Source organism: Sinocyclocheilus rhinocerous, unplaced genomic scaffold (assembly GCF_001515625.1).
Source record: "Sinocyclocheilus rhinocerous isolate Xijiao unplaced genomic scaffold, SAMN03320098_v1.1 scaffold1285, whole genome shotgun sequence".
Classification (NCBI taxonomy): Eukaryota; Metazoa; Chordata; class Actinopteri; order Cypriniformes; family Cyprinidae; genus Sinocyclocheilus; species Sinocyclocheilus rhinocerous.
In genome coordinates this window covers 650,619-675,719 of record NW_015645559.1, presented here as the reverse complement: position 1 = coordinate 675,719, position 25,101 = coordinate 650,619, and the positions used below count along the sequence as shown (strand labels likewise).

Genomic DNA, 25,101 nt, shown 5'->3' with positions numbered 1-25,101 from the left:
CAATGTGTGCACATAAATCACACTATTGGTTCTTTTTAGCACAATCACGCTTTTTTCTCGTCATGGGACTGGGGTTAAACTCCTCTCTCTTGCACTTTTAGCCTTATTTTAGGGTGTGTTTAAACGCATGAGCACTGTTGTCACTGTCACGTCACATTCCATTTACAGACGGAAGGAAACTTTGCAAAGTTGGAAACTTTTTGCAAGAACAGCGACCAGAGAGGAAAAGAGGATAAAGTTTAAAAAGGTACGGCAATACAAACGTCTTGGTTTGCAGGAAATATGATGCCCAACACAAACTGTTTTCACAAAGCTGCACGCCGCCTTTATCACGTGATTTTGTAGTTCAGCCTTCGCTCTTTACAGTTCTTATTGTTTCGGTTTGTTTTGTTGGTGTAACTTCGTTAAATGAAACATTGTAACAGTGTCTGTCTTAAAAATCGATATGTTCAGCTTTCACGCAGTCGCGGTTTGTTTTAAAACCAGTTTTCTAATACATAATCGATTAATGCTAATGAGTTTCCAGTGTATTTTTAATAACAGTTGCGTCGTGTGTAGACACGAGCGTGATACACGACAAATTGTGACTGAGCAATGATTCATTTGTAACAGACATTCTGCATGACTGTCATTTAACATTAATTCGTCAGTGTCAAATGAATGATCGAGGTGATTACGGTTATGATTATGAATACACTTACATTGTATTAATATAACAATCAGCTGTCACATATTCATTCGTGGCTCATAACTGAATTTATTGAGGTTATGTATGATGATCCATATTAAATGTATTTTTATAATACCAAACACTTTACATTAATGTCAGTAATGGTTAAACACATATAATGCTCAATAATAATAGTATGTCAGTCGCTATCAGGGCGGCGTGTGTTTGGGGCAGGACAAAATTTGTGCTCGACCAATAACAGACGGGGGCGGTGTTCTGGGGAAACCGGTTTGACAACAGATTTTTTTTGTTTTGTTTTTTTACACAAATTATTGTTTGATGTCACTGGCGCAGAAATTATACACTTCACCATCAACAGATCAGAAATTTATGTATACATAAAAATATAAGAGTTAGTTTAATGTTTATGTATGAATACATATCTATTTTTAGTGCTGTCAAATGATTAATCGCGATTAATCGTATACAAAATAAAAGTTTTTGTTTACATAGTATGTGTGTACTGTATATTTTTTATATATATATATTAAATATACAGTATATAAAAATACACACATGTATATATTTAAGAAAAATAGTTACATGAACTGTACTTGTGTGTTTCAGGTCATGTCGTCCATAAAAGTTGAATGTGTTATCAAAGAACAGAACGAAGTCGGTGAGAGTCCGGTCTGGGAGGAGAAGGACTCCACTTTGTTGTACGTTGATATTATGGGTAAAAGGGTCAGCCGGTGGAACTCACTGACCAATCAAATAGACAGTATTGCCACAGGTAAGCCTGAAGACATACAGTAAGTTTAGTGTGGGCTGCATTTTTAGTGACTTTCAAGGAAAATGCAACCAAATAATCAATCAATTCCCACAATAAAAATCATGTAGTCAGTGTTTTGAGTTAGCATTTTATTTAAAAGGTGCATTAGACATTGATTCAAATGAAATTATCATGCATTATAATGTTAATGAATTCAAATGTCTTATCTTTGCGCAGAGAAACTTGTAGGCTCTGTGGTTCCACGGCAGGCAGGTGGTTACGTCATCGCGGAGGGAACTCGGTTTGCATTTGTTGACTGGGTAAAGCGTTCAGTTACACCTGTCGCAAATGTGGATGACAGGGAAAAACCAAACACCCGCTTCAATGATGGCAAAGTAGATCCAGCTGGCAGATTGTTTGCAGGTACTGTGTGAGAGAAATCACATTTTCAAAAGCATATTTTCACTCTGCATGTGTAAAGTATAAGAAAATTGAAAGTATTATCTTGTGACAGCTGTAATTTTGCATTTTTTATTTTTATTTTTTACTGAATTTACAGAAGCCGATAATAGTTTCTGGCTGAATTCTGGTCCACCCAAAAATGGAAATTCTGTCATCATTTACTCAACTTTATGTCATTCCAAATATGTATGCATTTTTTCTTCTGCTGAACACAAAAGAAGATATTATGAAGAATGTATGAAGAACCAAACAGTTTTCTTTCCCAATGATTTCCTTTGTATGCATACAAGTCAATGGGAACAGAAACTGAAGAAAGAAAGTCATACAGGTTTGGAATGACATGTGGGTGAGTAAATGATGACAGAATTGTCATTTTTGGGTTAACTAAACCTTTAATTCTTTAAAGGGGTGGTTCACTGTTTTTTTTCTAGGCTTGATTGTGTTTATGGGGTGCAGTCTAACATGTGTTAATGCTTCGTTTAAAAAAAAAAAACACACATTATTGTTCACATATTTTACTTTTATTCCACGCCGCTCTGTCCCTTCTCTGAGAAACGCGCTGGGTTTTATCTTGATTAAAGCTTTAATACAGTACGACAACTGCACGCACGTCCATGTTTAACGCTTCTCATATCTATGTGAAAATAAGTTTTATAATTGGAACAGTTCATTGTTGGAGCTGAGCTGAGCTGAATGAGAGAGAGAGAGAGAGAGCGTGTGCAGAGCAGGGCGACGCGAGGAACAGTATTAAGAACCGCTGCTTTTGAACATTGATTTTGAAACTTGTGAATCCATTAGAATCGTTAGAAGACAGAATTGCGATTCATATATGAATAGATTTTTACGTGCACCTCTAGTTTTCTCTTCCTCTTCTCTAAAGCAGCGCAGCATGGCCTCGCCCCCTTTGCTGCCTTTTCCCGAGGGCGGGGTTTATCTGGGTTTGTTACGTCACGAACCCGGGAAGTAACTTGTTGTAGTCCCTACCAGCCGTTTTTGTAGGCATTAAACTGCCAGAATTTCTCCGTCGATATCTCCGTTTGCATTGAACTTTCAGCTTCGTAACTTTGCAGATATTGTTTATGCTCAAACAGCAACATTACACACTAACTAACGTTAAAAAAGTGAAATCGCAATCAACCACCCCTTTAAATAAACCAGTTGAATTATTCCCATTTGGACTGTGCCATTTGCACTTCTCCTTTACTGTGTGCAGGTACCATGGGTTTGGACATGAAGCCTGATGTGACGGATGGGGCGCTGTACACCCTCCTTCCTGACCACTCTGTTGTCCAGCATTTTGACCAAGTGCACCTCTCCAATGGTTTGGACTGGTCACTGGATCACCGCATCTTCTACTACATTGACAGCCTGGCGTTTATGGTGGAGGCGTTTGATTATGACATCCAGACTGGAGGACTGTGTGAGTTTGTTTTGCATTGCATTGGACTGTGGTCTTGATGTAAAGCTAGTGTGGTTTTGTAAAATATGTGTATTTATTTATTTCTGTTTAAGCTAACCGCAGAATGGTTTACAACATGGAGAAAGATGAAGGCATACCAGACGGTATGTGCATAGACACAGAGGGCAAATTGTGGGTTGCCTGCTACAATGCAGGAAGAGTGCTGCGTATCGACCCACAAACAGGTCTGTAACATAGCTGAGGCAAAGCAATTTAATATGAAAAATAATGGTGAAATGTATCATTTGTTGTAATTTCAAAATTCACATTTTCAGTATATGTGTATAACTTACGTTGATCAAAATATGAAGGCCTCCTCATAAATTGACTCATAATCCACTATTTTAAAGGGGTCCTATTATGCTCTTTTACAAAGTCTTGATTTTGATTTGGGGGTGTACTAGAACAGGCTCTCATACTAGGTTTTTCGAAAAACATTACTTTTCACATATTTTACATTATTACAACACCTCTCTCCCCAGTCTGGCATGAACGGCTCGAATAGTTCCTGTATCAAATGAAAGCCCGCCTTCTGAAATACGAAATGTGCTGTGATTGGTTAGCTGGGCCAGTGTGTGTTAGCTTCAGTGTAAATATTGTGTCAAAATCAAATCAATTTGAGCGCGATTTAAACCCGGATGATTGTAACCACTCTAAGTTCGTCTGCCTTGGGAAAGCTAGCGTGTCTCTGACATAGTGATAACGCTCGTTGCCTTCTCTAGTGCAGCTCAACTAGGTCTCGTCCCATTCGTCGATATTTGTGATATCACAAATCCCGGAAAATATGCGTTGTAGTCCAAACGAGTCGTTCGTTGTAGTTTTTGAAAAGTGATTTCTGTTAAATAAAATATCTCCTTTTGAATTGGACTTTGAGCTTTGTAACTTTGCAGATCTTTTTTATGCTCAAACAGCAACATATTACAGACTAACTAAAGTTGAAAAAGTGAAAAAACATAATAGGACCCCTTTAAAAACGCTTAGGATATTCCTGAATGAAGTTAAAAAAGTCTCGACAACGTTGCTTCCATAACTGGCCATTAAACTCATGTTTATGACAGAAACATTCCCATATTTAAATGTTCATACACAAAAAGTTAATTTCTCTGTTTCCACAAAAAAAAAAAAAAATTAAGCATCACAACTGTTTTTAAATTGAGAATAATTATAATGATTTGAGCACCAAATCATCAGCATATTAGAATGATTTCTGAAGGATCACGTGAAACTGATGACTGGAGTAATGATGCTGAAAATTTGGTTTTGCCGTCACGGGAATAAAATATATTCAAATAGAAAACATTTTTCATATTTTTATAGCATATTTGTGTATGTATTTATGTATAATTTTGTTGAAAAAAAAATACCAATGCCATCATTTTGCCATTATGCCTTAAATAATATAGATACAGGTGGCCAGCGGTTTAGACATTAATGGCTGTGTGTTGAGTTATTTTGAGGGGACAGCAAATTTACACTGTTATACAAGCTGTACACTCACTACTTTACATTGTAGCAAAGTGTCATTTCTTCAGTGTTGTCACATGAAAAGATATAATAAAATATTTACAAAAATGTGAGGGGTGTACTCACTTCTGTGAGATACTCTATATATGTTAAATGGTCAGAATGTATTCTATTCCCGATTTTAGGGAAACTGAATATAAATAGAGCTGATGTCACACTCTGTGATGGCGAGGAACGATGGAGACGAGGAATAAACAAAACCGTCTGTAATCCATGGAACACAGGGTACATAAACACTGGAGACAGCAGAAAACACATCAACGTAACGAGTAGAACCTAATCAGTGCACATTTCATTCATCTATTATAACATTTATGTAGTTTTGTTCGTTTGGCTGTTTCCCTATAAAAGTCAAAACATTTGTCAAGTTTTTCGTCAGGTGTCTTTTTTAATTATACGTTGCTGTCTTGCCACCAGCCAATCGTTGCATTGCTGATCGTGGTTTCGAGTATCGATACATAGCCCCTTTTAAACCAACCCGTGAACGTGCAATTATCTCAGATAACACAATCCAGCCATACTAATCATCAACAACAGGTGCGTTCAAAGAACCGAATTAGCCAGATTCTGATTAGCGTGATGATATCATCTTGGATGTGACATTTCATCTCGGATGTAATAAGCGACGTACGAAGAACAGGCCCCAGAACCCTGACAGTTGAATATAAATAGAAAGTCTAAATGAAAATCAAAGATCAGTCCAATCTTTCAGTTGTTGAACAGTAATGAACTTCCCTTCTCAGGCAAACGGCTGCAAACAGTGAAACTACCAGCTGAGAAAACCACTTCATGCTGTTTCGGAGGGAAAGACTACAGTGATCTCTATGTCACCTCAGCGTATGCAGGCATGGATGCAGATTCACTGGCCAAGCATCCTGAAGCTGGCTGCACATTTAAGGTAGACATCTTATTTCATATCATGCTCAAAGTAGCATGACATCAACTCCGACACATAATGACATTAATTATATGCTTTATTCCTATCATAGGTGTCTGGTTTAGGAGTCAAGGGCATCCCACCATTCTCATACACTGGATGAAAACCAAGGAAAAATTATTGTTATTAAAAGCGTCATGATCATTTTGCAGTCACGATACAACAATAGCGTTCTAATCATGCAGTTAGAGTATGTGTGATACTCGCACCTCATATAATGGTAGAAAATCTTACCTTCATTTCCATAATATTAGACATTTCTATAATTTAATTTTATAATTTAGTAATTTACATTTCTAATATTAGACACAATTATTATTACAATTATTGGACACAAGCATTTTGTCTACATGATTAAAATCAAAGATGTAATTGTATGTGGAATAATATGAATTTTAATTTAATTTAATTTATATTAACTACACAAAGAGCAATATGTGACTTTGCACACATTTTAGGAGATTATTTCAAGTGATGTGTTTTTGGGTCATTATGGTAACTTGTAATGTATATTAACCACAAATGTGATGTTGGTTTGGCTCTGCTGCTGAAGTGAGTCAGACAACCATGATTTTAAAATGTATGTAATTATGATTGACATTTTTTTTTAATTTCCCTTCCAAGTCAAAATGACAAACCACTCACAAACTATTTTACATCGATAATCTGTATTTCAGAGTAAAACGATTTCAGTGAGAAAATGTGGAACAGGACTTGATTTTAGTGGGAATTGATTGGGTTGTAAAAGTAGCTGTAATAAGCCAGAATGCTGGTTGGAAGGAAGAGGCTGAGAAGAAAGTGGGATTTGTGGCGTCAGCTGAAAAGTCATTTCAGACCATGCATTAAGAGGGGTGAATAGGATCGGTTTCATGTCGACTTTAAGGATACTAAGTAAATCTACAGGTTTTGGTGCAAAGGTTGAATGGATTCATTCATTTTGTTTGTTGGTTTGCTGTTTTTGTGAATCTTTCAGCATAACCTGAAATAATAAGATAAAAGTTTCGAATTTAAATGATCTCTGGAATTGTAGACTTCAAGAGTTTAAATGGGGGTTTTTGAGGATAAATAATTCAAACAAGCTCCACCTCCTAATAAATATATTTTGTTTAGTCCACTCAAACAGTAACATAATCGGCAGCCTTTTTGTACTACATATATAAGACAAACAATAAAAAACAGATGCAAATAAAGACTTAACATTTTTGGTGATATGTGTGGTCATAGAAACAACCGTTGTGCTTTGGTGTCATACATTGACGTTCTTTTGCAAATTCACTTTCATTCATTCCCCTGTACAGACTTATGTTTGTTTGCCAATGCTACAAAATGGCAACGTTTGCAAACAGTTTAAAATAACCTCTGCCAAAGGAAGTGAATTAGCTGTGTTGGCGAGAACTGCAAATTATCATAAAACTGTTTGGAACATTTTAGATTGAATAAAGAAATAACATTTATAGGGGCCAGAATGGGTGTTTTTATAAAGAAATTGAAAACAAACAATTTGGGGAAACTCTTGAGCCTTATGTTCAGCAAAGGTTGCATATAAAACAGTAATATTATTATTACAGTTACTGTTTTTTTTATGTCATTTATTGGCAAAGATTAATTTTCAGCTTCCATTTTCAGTCTTCAGTGTTATATGATCCTTCAGAAATCATTCTAATTCTGATTTGGTACTCAAAAATTGTTTGTTATTATTATCAATGTTGAAAACAGCTGCATAATATGTTTGTGGAAACTGTGATGCTTTTTTTCAGGTTTCTGATGGGTAATTTTTATTTGAATATAGAATTTGGTGCCGTTTTTAATGTCACTAATGTGCCTAATAAAAAAATTGCCTTCTTTCAATAAATAAATGAATAAATGTCTTAGTGGCGCTAAATGTTATTGGGAAATTCTTGTATTTGCTGGAAAAAGGGCAGTAGAGAGTCTGTGTTTTTATACTGAGGTGAATTTGTTGACCTCTCTCTTCTCAGCCGTAAAATCTAGAGGAACTGAAAGAAAACCTGGGAGGGACGCACTGAATATGGATGAGCGATTCATAATGGACCCAACCAGACGGTGTTGTCTATACTACATATAAAAACAATGCAATCAGAATGCTGTGATTGTCAAGCACAAACAGGACAGAAAAAGGTATGATGTGATAATACTTACCTAAATGGTCTGCTTGGATAGCTGTAAACCACAAAACGTCTTTTTTACCTAGGCATTTGTACCACTGAAAAATTGGATAAGAACAAGAAAATGGCTGAAACAGCTGACTGGATGTCTAACCTTAATGAGAAATTCACAAAAATCCCCTTGAGCCAACTTGCTATTTAAGGTAAGTAATGTGAATATTAACAACATCTGTCAAACTATTATTCAAAGCTCTCGGATATTAATAACCATCTTCCAACTTAAAGCTAATAGATTAATTCATTAGCATTTATATAGTTATTCAAAGTGACTTACATATCAAAATCCATCCATCAAACTTACATTATATTAGCGTATCATCACATACAACAAACATGAAGTGAACATAGGATGCTGTGTGACTTGAAGAGAGCCAAAAACTGAAACAGAACAGACTTTTCTTTTAGGGAGCCATGACGCTATGGCATACAGCTTGGATACGAACTCTTCAGTACTGGAACCTAAAAAAATAAAGGCCTTAGACAAGATGTTCAGTACTTTCTTAAGGCTCATTGTCAAAAAATGGGGTACTGCCCAGGTAAAGTACCTATTAAAATACAGTAATATCACAAAAAATGTCAGGAGCCAGTGTAAGTTCATGTTTTCAAGTGATTGTCTAGGGAAAAAAACATCTCGGAGCAGCTTGATGCGGGTTTGCGATACTTTGATCTGAGGGTTGCTGGGAAGCCTGAACAAAGTGATTTATTCTTCTATCATGGACTATACACAACAATGACTGTGAAGGTTATTACCCTGATTAATTTTCATGTTATTCTTTTTACATTAATTGCATTCAACAGCTTAATGGGAAAACTGTAATGACAGCTAACCTTGAATCACCACAGGAGGGAATGACAGGACTGGAGAAATGGTTAGGCCAGCATACTAAGGAGGTTTGCGAGAAATTGCTTTCTCGCATTTCAAAGAAATGTAAGCCGATCAACACACCGACCTGACCAACTTCCTCAAAGAGCACTTCAAAACAAAACTCTGTCCTAAGCCTCAAGTGGTACATACCATTTGCCATGACCTCAAAGCCATATCATCAAAAACTGAGGGAAATAATTCATTCAGGGACCTCAGCATATTATGCAAATAGTTCCAACAATGATTTAATAATCATTAAAACTTTTTTTTTCCAATTTATGTGAAGCCCTCGCTCAAGGACTGCTGGGAAAGTGGCTACCAGGTCATCCTCTCTTATGACAACAGAAGTGTCGACGATCCTGTTTTGTGGCCTCAAATCGAGTACTGGTGGGCCGATAATTCGGACCCCAAGGAGGTCATTTTCATACCTTAATAACCAGAAACAAAAGAGAAGACCAGGTGAGCTAAGAGATGCCAATAGCTTAAAATACCTTACATTTACTGAAGTCTGATTGGTTTAAACAAAATGCTCCAAGGAAAAAAAAACGTTTTATCCCTTGCTCTTTGTGTCCATTTGGCCAACAGAGGGATTGTTTGTTGCTGGTCTCAACCTGACTTTTGATGGGAATGACATGCTCCTGTACCTCACAAAGTCTTTAAAAGAGAAGACCATGACGGCCTACCCTCTGTTGCTTGACTGGGTGAAGGAGCAACGTCCAGGCTCTGACAAAGAAAGTGTCAACATCATTGCTGGAGATTTTGTTGGAGTGAATAGCTTTGCTCAGGATATCATTCAGCTCAACAATGCTGACAATGGTTCATGAAGAGGGTATTCTGAGTCAGCATGAGATCTCCTTCAAACAGTATAAGAAGCTTTAAGAATCTTTCTGTATTTTTTTTATTCGTTTTTGATGACAAGGCTAGTATATATAGGGGAATCTATGGTTGGTTACGGCAAAATTTGAATATTTAACATATTAAACAAATAACCAAAGTAAAATTCTCACATAAATAATACAAAATTCAAATGTGAGCCAGTGTTGTTGTTTTGGGTCTCTTCAACAAAACGGAAACAAATCGCACTTTTAGACGGTCCCTAACATTGTTGCCTTCCAGGTTCAAGAAACGAAAAGTGTCACGAGATCGACATGCTCATAGAAAATCTTCCAAATTCTAACAAATTCATATTTCACGGTTATAATGATCTCGTCAAACACTCAGTGCACTTCTGTACATCATTTAACAAGGCGTTTCTGTCTGGCATCGCATGAAGAAAAACGCGGAAACAATGGTTCTTTTTGTTTCAGCGGCCGATGTGCAGTAGCTAAATGATGTTGGTAGTACTGTGAGTAATACAAGTGTTTAGGTTAATTGTTCATAGAAAACGTAACAAATGGAGGATGAAGAAAGATTATGCATCTCCAGCTGTTGTTCGGACTGGATGTCCGAGATGCCCTCGGGTTTTTGGGACATACCGCTGTGGAATCTCGCTATACCCGGTACGTCAGCTACGTTTGATTATTTCCATATTTTAATTCTGTTTCGCAATTTATTGACATTTTTTACTGCTTAATAATTTCAGCATCTGTTTTACTGTTTTTCAGGAAGTCATGACACCATGACTTACTGTTTAGATGAACGGTCCTCAGTACTGAAGTCTTCGCCGAGTTTGCTGCAAGTGTTAGACACCTGGTTTCCTTGTATCGTTCGGCCCTGTATAATCAAATGGGCGACAACACAGGTACAGACGAAGATGTGATATTTTGTTGTTCTAAAGTTGTATGATTGATTTCTTCAGAGCGTCATCATTGACTAACAGCCTCAGTCACCTTCATTGCTCTTTCATTGCATATGACAAAAGTAAATCAAGGGATATATCACCCGAAAATGAAAATTCTGTCATCATTTACTCACCTTTAGGTTGTACTACATCTGTATGAGTTTCTTTCTTCTGTTGAAAACAAAAGAAGATATTCTGAGGAACAAAACAGTTGACGGTAGCCATTGACTTCCATAGTATGGGGGAAAAAAATACTATGGAAGTCAGTGGTTACCGTCAGTTGTTTGGGAACACACATTCTTCAAAATATCCTCTTTTGTGTTCAGCAGAAGAAAGAAACTTATACAGGTTTGAAACAACTTGAGGGTGAGTAAATTATGACAGAATTAAAATTTTTGGGTGAACTGTCCCTTGAATGGTGACTGAGTAATTTTGCCTCCTTTGGTGTTTCACAGAAGTCATGTAGGTTTATATCTACTTAAGTGTGGACAAATTATGACAAAAGGATGGGTGTTGATGACATACAGCATTTTACATGGCTTATTTTTTTCTTTCTTATCCAGGAAGATAGCATCTCTAACCAGCTGGATTTAGGCATTCGGTTTCTCGATTTAAGAATAGCTCATAAGATAAAAGACCCTGATAAAGTTTTCTACTTTGCACATGGGATCTACTCCCTTCTGACAGTGAAGGTATGGTTGATCGGAATTTTAGAAGAATGTTAATTCCTCATTCCAAGTCGAGAATAACATTGGTTGTGTTCTGGTTTTGTTATTTTAAGGAAGTGCTCACAGAAGTTGCTCGCTGGTTAGATCAGCACACCAAGGAAGTGGTCATTATTGCACTTTCTGCCTTTGATGGCATGAACCTGGATCAACACAGAGACCTCATTCAATTCCTCATAAGCACATTTGACAATAAAATTTGTCCCAATCATGTAAGTAATTTCCATGTATTTCCATATGCAAATTTTATGAAATACCTTGAATCTTGATGTATGTCTTGTCATTACTTTATGTAACATAAATGTAACAAAAAATTCTGAATGGTACAGAGCACTGCATATAAAATTCTGGACAAAAATAGATACTGTGACCACTAATTAAGATTTAATTCCCACAAATTATTAATTCATGGCTACCTTTTTAATTTTTTTTTACTTATTTTATTTAAATTGTGTCCATAATGTACTAATGTGTGCCCTTGGTTTAATTTTGTAAAATCGTGACAACGATTTACATTAAACATTGGAACAAATTCTTAATTCATGGCCACAATACCTTTTTAGACACTATATCTGCATCTAAAATTACGTACTGTCTAGTAGGTGCAATGTTTTGGTTTGAAAATTACTTTATGACCATTAAAAAATGTCATATGAATGGAATTTGGACATACTACATCCACCATGTTGTTACTGTCATGTGATCAACCAGCATCAATTGTGTTACTTCACTGCCATTCACAAATCATCTCCTGTTGCCTCATGGGATATTAAAGTGTCAATCAAATGCACACTTCAGAATCTCAGTGCAAGTAGCTGGTTATCCGGGTACTTTTCACCTTCTATGTCATCCATCCTCTGCACTTCTATAACTGTCTGGTTCAGCTCAGCTACCTTTTTTATTCCTTATTTTACTTGTTCTATTTTTTTATTTTTTATTTTTTATTTTTATTATCTGTGTGTTTTTGTTCTGTCACTGTCATTCTGTTACACTGTGGAAGCTTCTGTCATGAAAACAAATTCCTCGTATGTGTAAACATACCTGGCAATAAGGCTCATTCTGATTCTGATACTACTTTTTTCATGTACTGTTTCTCACATACTATATATAGTAGGCATTTTCGGATGCAGTGTATATCTCAGTAATCTCTCTATTATTATTTTTTTTTTTCAGATCATACCCTCACTACTGCAGTGTTGGAATCACAATTATCAGGTTATTCTGTCATATGATGACTCATCTGCGTCTGAATATGAGGAATTGTGGCCACAGTGTGAATATTGGTGGGCAAATACATCAGATCCAAAACATGTCATATCCTACCTGGAGGAGAGAAAAACAGAAGGAAGACCAGGTCGGTAATAATTAGGCTACAAAACAAGATAGATAAAGTTAGATGACAAACTTTGATGTTGGCTTGACAAAGCCTTGTTTGAAAGTTTGAAACAATTTTGCAAGGTTTGAAGTTTGAGGATTTTTCTCTGAGAAAGTCAATAAAATGTTGCAAACAAGTTTTAGCATCTTACTAGCATGATATAGCATGTTGCTAGCTAAATTTAGTACATTACTGCTAACATGGTTCAAGCATGATGTAGCACATTGTTAGCAAGTTACTAGCATGACTTGACATGTTACTACCATGATTTAACACATTAATATGTTTGAAAATGTGCTAGCATGATTTAGAACTTTCCTAGCATAAATTAGCACATTACTAACATGTTTCTATCATGATTTAACACGTTAGAATATTTCTAACATGATTTAGAAACATTCATTGCTAGCAACAAGCTGTCATTTACAAGCTTTAGCACATTGCTGTCATGTTGCTAGCATTATTTAAAACTTTCTAGCAAGTTTCTAGCATTATTGAACATTTATAGCATGTTTCTAGCATTATTACAACACTGCATGCTTTAGCATGTTTCTAGCATTATTACAACACTGCATGCTTTAGCATGTTTCTAGCATGATTTAACATGTTTTAGCATGTTGCTAGTATGATTTAGATAGATATTAGACTGATCTTTGATTAAATTGTTGAATGTAGATTTAATGTGTGAAAGTTTTGTCCTCTCAATTAAAGTCTCTGGGATTCTTCATAGTTTTGATCATCTGGTTTTTGAAAATCGTATGTATGATCAGTTAGAAAATATAGCATACCAAGTCAGTACAGTCTGAAGGTCTGTCCTGAGTTTGATGGTTGTAGCCTAAAGGAGGAGTTAGAAATGTTGTCTCAGAAGAAGAAGCCGGTAGGAAGGAAAGAAAATATCTTTCATTAAAGCTTGTTTTCCCTAAATAATTGCCCTGAATTTGTTTTCAGGTCACTTTTTTGCTGCTGGTCTGAACCTGACTGAGGATGCCAAGTATGTTCTTTCTCATCCGTGCCAGTCATTACAAAGCATGACCTTGAGCTCCTATAGTCTGCTTTTGAACTGGGTCAAACAACAGCGTCCAGGCCCGGGCAAATCATGTGTCAACATCATCTGTGCAGATTTTGTGGGGGCTTTCAGCAATGAATTCACCCAGCTGGTTATTGGACTCAATCAAACACTCTTAAAAAAGAGACTTGATCTTTAAATCGGCCATAAACATTACATACAGATGCAGCATCTTTCTTACAGTGTATCTTTTTAACGGAAGCCTTGTTGTTTTTGATGTTTACATATTGCTATTTTTTTAGTCTTTTATGACAGTCCCTAAACTGTGAGGAAACAATGTTTTGTGCAATGCTGCCATCTACAGGCAATCCATATTTAGGTTTGAACAAAATAATGTTACTTGCAACTTTACAGTTACATCAAACTACTGAAATGCCAAAAACTAAACTTCTTTCCTGATTGTTCTTGGATATTTGTCAAAAGGGCAGATTGATATAATCAAAGACTAAGTGGCTCAATAGATTATAGCATTACCTGTCCAATGAGTCACACTTAATTTTAGTAACGTCTAATGTCCTGTCATGACTTCATCTATTGATGATGTTCACTCTGTTTGGCTTTCAGTCCATGTGGGTAACATGTATCTGTGAGGTCCAATTTTAGACGCTCGGATATTTGTCAAAAGGGCAGATTGATATAATCAAAGACTAAGTGGCTCAATAGATTATAGCATTACCTGTCCAATGAGTCACACTTAATTTTAGTAACGTCTAATGTCCTGTCATGACTTCATCTATTGTTGATGATGTTCACTCTGTTTGGCTTTCAGTCCATGTGGGTAACATGTATCTGTGGGGTCCAATTTTAGACGCTCCTTTGAGTGCACTCTCTAAGGTGCTTAACATTTATAGTATCTACTTAAATGATAATCCAGTTCACTGATGCCTTTCACACTCAGTTTGTGTGTGTTTGTGTAGGTTGTATGAGGTAAGTAAACATGGGTCTTACTTTTATGCATGTTTTTTTTAAATCTGAAAATAACCACAAAGAATTTTCTGAAATTCTTTAAGGAAGTTTATTTTTTTATTTTAACGTCTCATTAATCTGAAGACAAAAACCAAATATGTTTCTTTGGCAACATTTGTTTCATACCAGAGTTACCAACCTGGATATAATTTTGCTGATTTTATTTATTTTTTTTTCCGAGAATGCATTGTATTAGTGTGCTCTACATGCAGTATCCAAAGTATTTAGCACATTCTGAACAGATCTGGAGTGGGATTCTTCCAGAGAGCTTTGAGAATCCTCTTCCAAGTCCCCACCTCTCTCCTAAACAGATTATTGAGGAGTTAAAGGAGCATGCATCGGTCCCTGTGTCGTCTCTATGAAGCTTAGAGTTCTAGAGGAAACAGATGGGATAAGAAAACCAGGGGATCTAATTACAGAGGCTTATTTAGCAATCCAAGCCTCAAGCCGCTGCTCCTCCTCGCCGTTTCTCTTTCAGAGGTATTCGTCTCAAAGCCTTGAGACAGCTACGGTTGTTTAACATGGAGAACGAGGAAGAGGAAGATGAAATCTTTACCACATTTCAGGGAGGATATGAAGGGCAGGAAGATGTGGAGGAGCAGGAGGAAGAAGAACAAGAGGAAGAGGAGCCAGAGGCTGAGAGGAAGAGCAGTTGGGATGTCCCAATTCCAAGTCGATCATTGGCCAGTCGCAGAGCTTCACTTCCATGTCCGGTTAGTACCCAGTATAAGTTTGTGTGTGTGTGTGTGTGTGTAGCTTGTATGGCATACAGGCTTTTAAATGGGAGCAGAAACACCAGTTGTTATGGTGCCTAGCTCTGGATTTCTCTTCCAGACAGCCAACCAGCAGCTTATTCAATTAACACTTTTTAAATAGTATCTCAGAGCACACTTGCTTAATAGGGCTTTTCCTAAAGCAATTTAATTCTCTTACCTTCTTAGTTAATTTTGTATTTTTATTTTAAAGCAGCACTATGTAACTTTTGGCGCTCTAGCGGTTAATAAACAGAACTGCACACATCCCGCGGAAGAACATTCCAACCGGAGCTACTTCTCTAAGTTTACGTCTATGGCGATTCACGCAGGTATGTGTTACTCCGCAGCGGCGACGACCCGACCAGGCTACAATAGTCCAAATATAAGTACTTATTATAAGTGTACCGTAGTGATTCGGAATAAGACAAAAACGCGGTTTGGAAGATGAATTCATGATGTACTCGCTCATTATATACATTTTGCAAATTTTGAACACAGAAAAAGTTACATAGTGCTGCTTTAACTCTAGATTATATTCTATAACTATGTATCATCCTTGCGCACTAAAAAAAAATGACCGCTGAAACAATTTTCACTCAGGAATAGCTAGTTACTGTCATTTCACAATTAAGTACAAAGAAACAGCAAGTAACACATTGAATTATCCGTTAAATTTTGATGTAGAAAGACTGATATTGTATTTTCTTGTAAAACATACTCCAATAATCAGTTTTTACAGTGTGCATGCATATGAAAATTGTATGTATATGAATGTAAAAATGTTTTAAAGCACTTTATAAAGTGTTGCAGTGTCACTTTTTATGACGTTTTCTTACTTGCCTTGCAAGTATTCAGACCATCTCAACTCAATTATATGAATTACATGAATATATGAATTACATGCATTTTTATTTCTGTTTTTTTTAGTTCACAGGACTGAAGCTATAATTATTTTAATACCACTGATTTGTTAAAAAAATATTCTTCTGTAAAAGAAAAACATGATGTAGCTCATAAATGAACAGTTTGCTCTACAGTAATGAAGACCAATTCTCCTAAATTTGTATTATTATGTCACATTTCGTACAGAAAAACTGATAATTTAGGCTGTGAATCAAAATGTGCATTTTAATTTTCACTTTGATTTACAGGTTAGTGATATCAGAGATCAATGCAGGACACTGTTGCGTAATCCAAACTCTTAAGAGCAGTTTATCCTGAAATTACCTTTCACTGTTTGGACAAAACTGATTAAAATGAAGTTAGACATTTTGATAATAGGGTTTCTATTTGTGCTGTGTCTGCATCAAAAATGCCAGTGAAGTTGGAACTTTTTAAAATATTTAATTTGATTTAAAAAGTAATAAGAAGTACGTATTCTGCATTTGTATTCCACGTGAGCTCATCATATAAAATGCTTTGAGAATGATACAAAGCATATACATTTTATGCTTTTGTATCAATGCTTTTGTATCAATGCTTTTTGTATCAATGTGAGAATTGATACAAAGCACTGCTGCCATTAAAGAGATACTCTTTCCAAAAAAAAAAAGAAATTCTATCATTATTCTTAATTATTAAATTATATTATCAGATTTGGTAAGCATTTTTCGAAGTTGCAAATAAAACAAAGATTATTTGAGTACATTGAACAAGAAAATACTATTACAGACCCACTTCAAAATTTCATGTTGAATTCAGTGCATTACTTGCCATTTTTTATAATTGTTAAATTGTCATGTTTGCAATATTGTTGCAAATAAAACAACATTGGAGCCCATTGGCTGAAATTTGTGTAAATCAAAAATAAAAAAAACTGAGCAATTTCTTCCAAATATACTGTTTTATGTTCTTTAATGTTTAAAAAAATTTTTTAATTTCAATTAAACTTTTCACTAATGCTTTTATACTGTAGTATCTTCCTTAATAATGAAAACAAATTGTATGTGCCTCTTCCTTAGTTTTATGCATGCATGCACATTTTTCAGGCTCAGCTGAATGCGATGCATCTGAGCCGTCTGCACGCTGCCACCACGAGCCCTAGCCCGGCGTATCTGAGCCACTGGCTTCAGAGCGGTGAGGCGAGGCCGTGCTCTCGCTCCAGCCATGTTACCAATAGCGAGGAGGGAGCTCACACCAAGAGCAGCGCACGTGAACGACGCCCACATGCCATCCCAACCATCCCTGAGCTGCACGAGCATCTGGAGAGAAAAGCTCGGTTTAGGAGCCGCAATGTCATGTCTCTGGTTGGTGTGATATGATTTTGCTTTTTAATGTGTAAAAATATGAATGATTACCAATAGGTTATGCAATCACAAGAGCATTTAGATATTTAAATATAAGATAAGATCATTTTATTGTTATGATACAATGCTTTGGCAAGGCTGGAGAAATCTGAGGCTATATCAGTGGAACTATGAGATATGTTATATCCTGAAGCTTAAAACTAAATGAACAAAGCTAAAAACAAGCAGCAAACAACCTGTTGAGAAACATATAACCAATTTTTAACAGGTTTTTATGCAACTTTTTTTTTTTTTACTTTCAATCAAGTATGTTTGAATGTTTTGTTTAGATACTTAGAGTTTTGACTTAGTAATATATTTGCAAAGCAATTATAGGCCTACTTTCACTTAAGTATGAATTCTTATTCACATTCACATTCTATTGTATGGAAGCAGCCTGTTTCCAAAATTAATTTCAACTTTCTATATCACAATTCTGACTTTATATCTCATATCTTGTAATTCTATTTTTTTTTTTCCTCCATGGAATAATAACTTTATAAAAATACTTTTCAAAGTCCAAATTGTGAGATATAACTCAAAATTCTGAACTTATTTTTCGGGAATTGCAAGTTTATGTCTTGCAAATCTACATTTTTATCTTGCATTTTTTTAGTATATATCTCACAATTCAGAACTGTGAGGAAAAAATGTCTGAATTGTGATATTAAAACTTGCAATTCCCCTTTTATTTTCCCATTTTTTTTATTTTTATTCATTCATGCATTCATTTTATTCGGTTTAATTTATCTAAAAAAGAAAAAAAAATCATTTGTTTTTGTTTTTTACACAAAAGATATTTGATGACATTCAGTGGACTCCAGTGCTGTTCATTTTTGGGAGAACTATCACTTTATTTCAATGGCTACTTCACAGAAAACTGAGAAATGGAATTGCATTTTTGTAATGTTGATCAAATATAATGTGGGGTGAAACTAATTTATTTGGTTGATATAATGTGGTGTTTGTTTTGTAGAGTGATGCAAACAGTTTGTGTCTGATCTGCCATGACGACCTACGCAAAGGAGGAGGAGTTATCAGAGAGCTTCACTGTTCCCACAGCTTCCACAGTGAGGTAAAGGTTCAGACTTTAGAAACTAGTTGCCAGGATATTGTAAATGATCAAATTCAACTTCAGAAATCAAATATTGCCAAATATAAATGGCCCAAAAACCTGGACTTTTCAGATGAGCTATTTTCTAGCTTCTGAGCATTTGTTTTCTCTTGAGAGTTCTTCCTCACTCTCCATAACCATCTTAGGGAGTTTCATACTTGCCATTGTCCCCTGTGTCATGTTCACTGGGGTATTGAGATACTGTCCTTTGTAAAGCTGCTTTAGAATGTGTTGATGAAAGCACTGTACAAAACAGCTGAATGTAACTAAATATCGTGCTCCTCTGGTGTAGTGCATAGAGGAATGGTTGTGGACCAAGCAGACCTGTCCCACGTGTCAAAAGCATGTTGCCATGCCAGAGCCCCTGTACTGGACATCTACCAGAGTAATAGTGCCCTGAGCTCTTCCAGCCAGCTCCCATTCAAACTACCTTGGACATCAGATGGCTAACCAAAACATCAGACATGATGGGGGATAACTGACAATGGATAAAGAACCAGCTACAAAAAAGGTGGTCATATGACTAATCAGATTTTGTTATTCAGAGAAACAGATTGGTAGAGCATTTCTTTGTACATAGGCTAAATGATTTTAACATCACTAAGTGTAAAATAGTTTTTTTTTAAATCATATTTACATATTAAGAAAATATGTTATTTTCTACTGTGTATACCTTTTTTCTGCAGAAATTTAAGCAAACTGCACAAGTTGTATGAAGTTGTACAATTGTACATTTAAAAAATGTACCTCACTATATTAGTAATTCAAAGTAGGCCTACTCGCAATGTTCTGTTTTCAAAACATGTAACTACTATCAACAAAAGTGTAGGCCTGCATTTACCAGGTGTGTATTTGAGTAAATGTGCTTTTTTACAATGCATTGGGTCAGCTGGCCAATCAGAGCAGACTGGGTTTGTCAAAGGAGGGGGCTTTGTTGAAAACTAAGCGTTCGAGGGAGGCGGGGCATAGAGGACCTACAATAATGTACAGTATTTGAAAAAGAATGTGTTTTTTGAACATTAAAGCATGTCAACATATTCTGTTACACCAAATACACAAAATAAGGATCTTTAAAATAGCATCATATGACCCCTTTAAGTACTACTTGGGGAATTTGTTCATACAGTATTTCACTGATCATCCTGACAAAGAATTATGGTGATTCATACCAAACTAACAAGTCAAAATCACATTCCTGTGATGTTTACTAAACTTTAATTGAAAACAGCCAATAAAATCGATTTCAATGTTGTCATCATATTTGTCCTTGAGTTTTTTGACCCAAAGCAGCAGGTTTTATTTACATTATAAACGTCATTGCATGATGTCTGTGACGAAGTTTAAACAACTATAATGTGCAATTACACTATAACAATTTTAATTTAACATCTGATGTGTCTTAGAGCCTTACATAAAGCATAACAGTGAGACAATTGAGGTTAAACAAGTTATTGTGGGGTTATTTTGCACAGTTTAAGTTACTTTTATGTAAATACCTAGTTAAGCTTTCACTTGAGTAGCCTATGTTATGTTTAGATACTTAAAGTTTAAAGGAGTAAAATAATGGCAATGCAATTCCACAAAAAAGTACATTCTTAATACTTTTTACACCTCTCTTGTTAAATTTTCTACATGGATCGTCTAGAAACATCTTGATACCTACTTTATACCATCGGTGTGAATGTAATACAAAATGCGAGCGTATTAAAGATTAAACAACGTAAGCAAACAAAACACGTTCTATACCCCATTGTGTCGATTCAGAACGTCGAGCGTAATGACGTCGCGTACGTTGCCGTGGCTACACACGGAAGTTATCGTATGCACCTGTTACACTTTCAAACAGGAAAGGGAACGAATCAATACATATTTACTTGAACGAAGTAGCTTCGAGCCAGTATTTTCAACTTGAGACGTCTTTTTTTGGATTGTTTTTAAAAAGCCCATCAACCTGAACCTTTATGGACAAATTAAAGAAAGTTTTGAGCGGCCAAGATGGCAATGACGACCTCAACGTACTGCAGGTAAGTTAGTTGAGTTTAACAGTCTACTGCATTACACTTGAGTTAGAATTAATGTTTTTAAGTCTAATTATGTCTACAGAGTGATGAGGTGTCGTTTTGAATTCGAATCTAGACTTTTGCTACTTGTTTAGTTGCGTGCGTGTGCTTACGTGACTGTCATTAGCAACAGCTTGATATCTGCCTGTTTATGAATATCAAATTGATTTCACTCTCTTATGGTGAACATGAATATATAAACGCTGTTTTAGGCGGCGAATGAAGCATCAACACTGGGATGGGGCACGCGAGTCAAGGCGTTCCTCGCGTGTTTTGTGGCTGGCGTCTTGTGCTCAGTTTTGGTAAGACGAGTCCACGAATCGTTTTATATCCTTTTATTTTTATTGTACATGCAATAGCCAAACGTCTACTCTTTCCTTACTTTATCATTCAGGGAACCTGCTTGCTTTGGGTGCCCAGAAAGGGACTGACACTCTTTGCAGTCTTTTACAGTTTAGGTAATATTGCTTCTCTTTTAAGGTGAGTCATCTTTGATATTATTTCACCCAAGGTGTGTCACTGGCTGCTACATTGTTTATAATGGTACACCATGTTTGCATTGGCATGTGGTCAGTAACAAATACGGATGCTTGAGTTGAAAAACACTTTTTAAACAAATTAATTAAGTGACTTTTAAATGTCAATTGATATAAGCACACTGAAGAAAAAAAAAAGTATGTAGAAACAAATTTCACTCAGAAATTGCTAGTAAAGTTCACAAATAATTACAAAGAAACTGCAAATAACACATTGAGTTGAACATGAAATGAAGTAGAAAACTGAAATAGTATTTTCTTGTAAAACGTACTGCAGTAATCTTTGTTTTATTCACAATTTCTTAATCATTTTTTTACAGTAAAATGAAAAGTAATCAAATATTTTCCTTATCACATAAATGAGTGATTGTAAACCTCTTAATTGTATTAAAAAGGAAGTGTGTGTGTGTATCATTTATTTTTTAATATCATGAAGATTTCTTGGGGTTATACCATTTGACATTTAAAAACTTAAACATTTTATGTCTGAGAGACCACAAATCTGTTTTAATGGCTCAAAAAATAAAAACGCATTGATACTCCAGAATTTTGTCTAATCATATGAGAACTAGGTAAAAACAAAATGACAAGAAGAAATAATAATCAAAGATTATGCCCATTTTTCAGCCTTTTCATGTAATATGCCCTCAAATATATATCAAAATAAATTCTTTTAGAGATTTAAAACATGTTCACCACAGATGAATATATTCAACTCATTGTCTGTGAATGTTTAACATTTACAGCATGTGAAAGCATTTGTGAATAAATACATTAATAGAAAAATGAAATGTCACAGATTGACCCGTGTGATTTGTAGCATCTGTGAGAATCTGTTAGTCAGTCCTGAGATCTTTTGGGTGTGGATTGTTTTCAGCACAATGTTCTTAACGGGTCCATTAAAGCAACTCAAGAGGATGTGTGACAAGACGAGAGCTCTGGCAACTGGCATTATGATTGTGAGAGCACACATACATATACAGATATCATAGACTAATGCACAGAGAGATTCCGTGTTTCATATAATTCACTAATTGGCCTTTTTCCTTTTTCTGTAAATCAAACATTTGTGTTTTTAAAGACATGCCTGGTGCTAACATTCTGTGCTGCTTTTTGGGTAAGTGGGCTTCTTAATTAGCATGACTTTGTTTTGTTATGCTTATAAAATTGGTGTCATAATGTGTTATGTAACAGTGTGTAAATTTGCACGTTTATTATGATAAGTAATTGTTTCCTTTCCTTATCTTTTTAATTTCTTTGTTTTTGTATTTAGTGGAAGAACAAAGGCCTTGCTCTGCTGTTCTGTATCCTCCAGTTTTTGGCCTTTACATGGTAAGATACCAGCCATAGTTATGTTATTTTATATATGACTGTATAAATGTTGTAATTGTATATATGGAGTATATTTACAAATACACACAAACATACATGTGTATATATAAGAATGAGTGAAAGTGAGAACACTAGTGATATAAGACAATAAAAAACCTTCAACTTTGAACCATGCAGTGCTGTAAGTGATATGTTTTCTTTTTAATGGACTGGCATTATTACCTGACAGATATCACTGTAATAGGCATCCTGAAATTTCACACCTGTCTCTGTGATGGCCCAGGGCTTTGTAAAGCTTTCAGAAGTTAATTTGTGCTTTCAGTGGGCCCACATATTTGAAGCAGGAATCTGCGAGTTGAAGTGGATCTTTGAATTTAAGCGCCAGAATGCTATTTTGCTACTATTGATTTTGTCAGCACTGAGATGATGTTCTTCTGCCCTCTTTCTTGCTCCATCTCTGATTACAGTGGTCTCAGTGGGTGGAGTTTGGAAAGAGGGGATGTGTGTAATACAGTCACTAAGTCTAGCAGAAGTTCCAGAATGGCTCATGTTTCCTACAGCACCTTTAATCCATGTTAAATGAATTTAATATACAATATGAGTTAAATCAACCTTTAAATCCCAGAACGAGAAGCTCAAAAAAGATGTTGTTTATTGATGTCTTCAAGAACTTGTAGATGCAAAAGCGCATGAAACTGAGCATGGAAGAGTTATTTCAGCAACAGTTGGGATTTTGACACATGGACAATGTTTGTATAGTGTATCTACACTGAAGATATTTAACAGACATTCTTATCAAGAAGCTATAAAAATAGGGCAATAGTAGCCCTGCTCTGGTAGCTATAATAAAAAAAAATACAAGTAATGCAGTGAATGCTGCTGTTATTCCATATTAAATTGTAATGACATCTTATTTATGAGCTAAGTTTTGTGTGTGTGTGTGTGTGTGACTGTGTGTGTTATGGTGACCAAATGTCCCCACAAGGATAGTAAAACCTGAATTTTTCAACAATATCTCACAACCAATTTGTACATATTTTATGAGGTGGTTAATTCGTACGACCTCGCTCATACAATTTTGTACGTTTTCTGTGAGGGGTAGGTTTAGGGGCGGGGTTAGGGGTGGTCATTTGTATGAATTCCTATGAATTTTCCACCTCATGAAATACGTACGTTTTTTCACAAAACATGCTAATTAGAATATGTACAAATTGCTGTGAGATCAGGTTGGAATTTTTTTATATTGTGGGGACATTTTTTGGTCCCCATGAGGAAGGCAGCATATAAATCACACTGGATGGATGGATTGAAATTGTACAAATGCAAGTTATTCGTGAGGGTTAAGGTTAGGAATGAGTTAGGGATAGAAGATAGAATATACTTGTACAGTATTAAAATCATTATGTCTATTGAAAGTTCCTATAAAACATAAGAGAGGGAAATATAGCTTACGATTTTTTATTTGTCTCCGTTTAAATTGTATCCCTTTTATTTCACAGGTATAGCTTATCCTACATTCCTTTTGCAAGGTGGGTTTCCTTATATTTTCAAAACCATACATTTAAAAAAATGCTGTTGACACAAATCGACAGTCACTTGAGGAGACAAATCACAAATAAATTAGCTAAGTGATATAGCAAAATAAAAAAAATTGCAGATGTCAAAGACTGTCACTGGACCAATTTACCTAATTATTTTATTGTAGTAGCTTTTTTTGCAATATTATCTATTATACAATATATACATGTAAAAATATTCAAATCTGCCATTTCCATTTTGAAATATCAGTTTTGCAATTTAAGTGCCTATTGTGTGTAAAAATTCACGTAATTGCTTTATAGACTAAAATCAAAACTGTCATTCTGTCACAGCCAAAAAAGACACTTTTAATCATCTGTTTTTTGGCTTTGGCGTTTGTTTACCTTTGGCTGTTTGTTTTTATGTAGGGATGCAATTATTAAGTTGTTCTCCGCGTGCTTCAAGTGAGATGCCTCTACATTTGGCCTTGGCTGTCTCTCTGTGTGCTGCTTTGGCTCCAGCTTCGGTGCTGCCTTCAATGCCACTCATGTACCCACTCTGCAGCCTGGCACAGACACCTCACCACACTACAGGCTCCCCTTACTCTCCCCAACGGATGGACACTCTCCATCTGTGTGAACAAGCACACACAGACAAGTACTCTCTCTCACACACACACACACACACACACACACCTGTGCTTTACATTCATGTAGG

At 35.7% G+C, this 25,101-nt stretch overlaps 4 protein-coding genes and 1 pseudogene across 4 annotated transcripts; all 5 read left to right on the top strand.

Annotated features, from left to right (window-relative positions):
• The first annotated feature begins 128 nt into the window (after window positions 1-128).
• Window positions 129-6,230, top strand: rgn (regucalcin). The gene is made up of 7 exons (XM_016510462.1): window positions 129-247; window positions 1,298-1,463; window positions 1,680-1,865; window positions 3,118-3,324; window positions 3,417-3,548; window positions 5,631-5,785; window positions 5,877-6,230. The coding sequence occupies exons 2-7, from the start codon at window positions 1,301-1,303 to the stop codon at window positions 5,925-5,927; spliced, it is 894 nt and encodes a 297-aa protein (XP_016365948.1). The 5' UTR covers window positions 129-247; window positions 1,298-1,300; the 3' UTR covers window positions 5,928-6,230.
• Window positions 6,231-7,626: 1,396 nt separating this feature from the next.
• LOC107706674 (PI-PLC X domain-containing protein 1-like) lies at window positions 7,627-9,732 on the top strand (annotated as a pseudogene).
• A 174-nt stretch (window positions 9,733-9,906) lies between these two features.
• LOC107706671 (PI-PLC X domain-containing protein 1) lies at window positions 9,907-14,408 on the top strand. Its single transcript, XM_016510461.1, has 6 exons — window positions 9,907-10,371; window positions 10,477-10,613; window positions 11,216-11,344; window positions 11,434-11,589; window positions 12,551-12,731; window positions 13,701-14,408. Exons 1-6 carry the CDS (start codon window positions 10,266-10,268, stop codon window positions 13,955-13,957), a joined length of 966 nt encoding a protein of 321 aa, XP_016365947.1. The 5' UTR covers window positions 9,907-10,265; the 3' UTR covers window positions 13,958-14,408.
• Window positions 14,409-15,097: 689 nt separating this feature from the next.
• LOC107706627 (E3 ubiquitin-protein ligase DZIP3) lies at window positions 15,098-19,811 on the top strand. The gene is made up of 4 exons (XM_016510388.1): window positions 15,098-15,497; window positions 17,528-17,785; window positions 18,801-18,899; window positions 19,231-19,811. Exons 1-4 carry the CDS (start codon window positions 15,306-15,308, stop codon window positions 19,336-19,338), a joined length of 657 nt encoding a protein of 218 aa, XP_016365874.1. The 5' UTR covers window positions 15,098-15,305; the 3' UTR covers window positions 19,339-19,811.
• A 914-nt stretch (window positions 19,812-20,725) lies between these two features.
• LOC107706626 (vesicle transport protein SFT2B-like) lies at window positions 20,726-25,079 on the top strand. Its single transcript, XM_016510387.1, has 8 exons — window positions 20,726-20,962; window positions 21,211-21,300; window positions 21,393-21,478; window positions 22,412-22,493; window positions 22,616-22,651; window positions 22,808-22,866; window positions 24,366-24,395; window positions 24,813-25,079. The coding sequence occupies exons 1-8, from the start codon at window positions 20,900-20,902 to the stop codon at window positions 24,850-24,852; spliced, it is 486 nt and encodes a 161-aa protein (XP_016365873.1). The 5' UTR covers window positions 20,726-20,899; the 3' UTR covers window positions 24,853-25,079.
• Window positions 25,080-25,101: the final 22 nt, after the last annotated feature.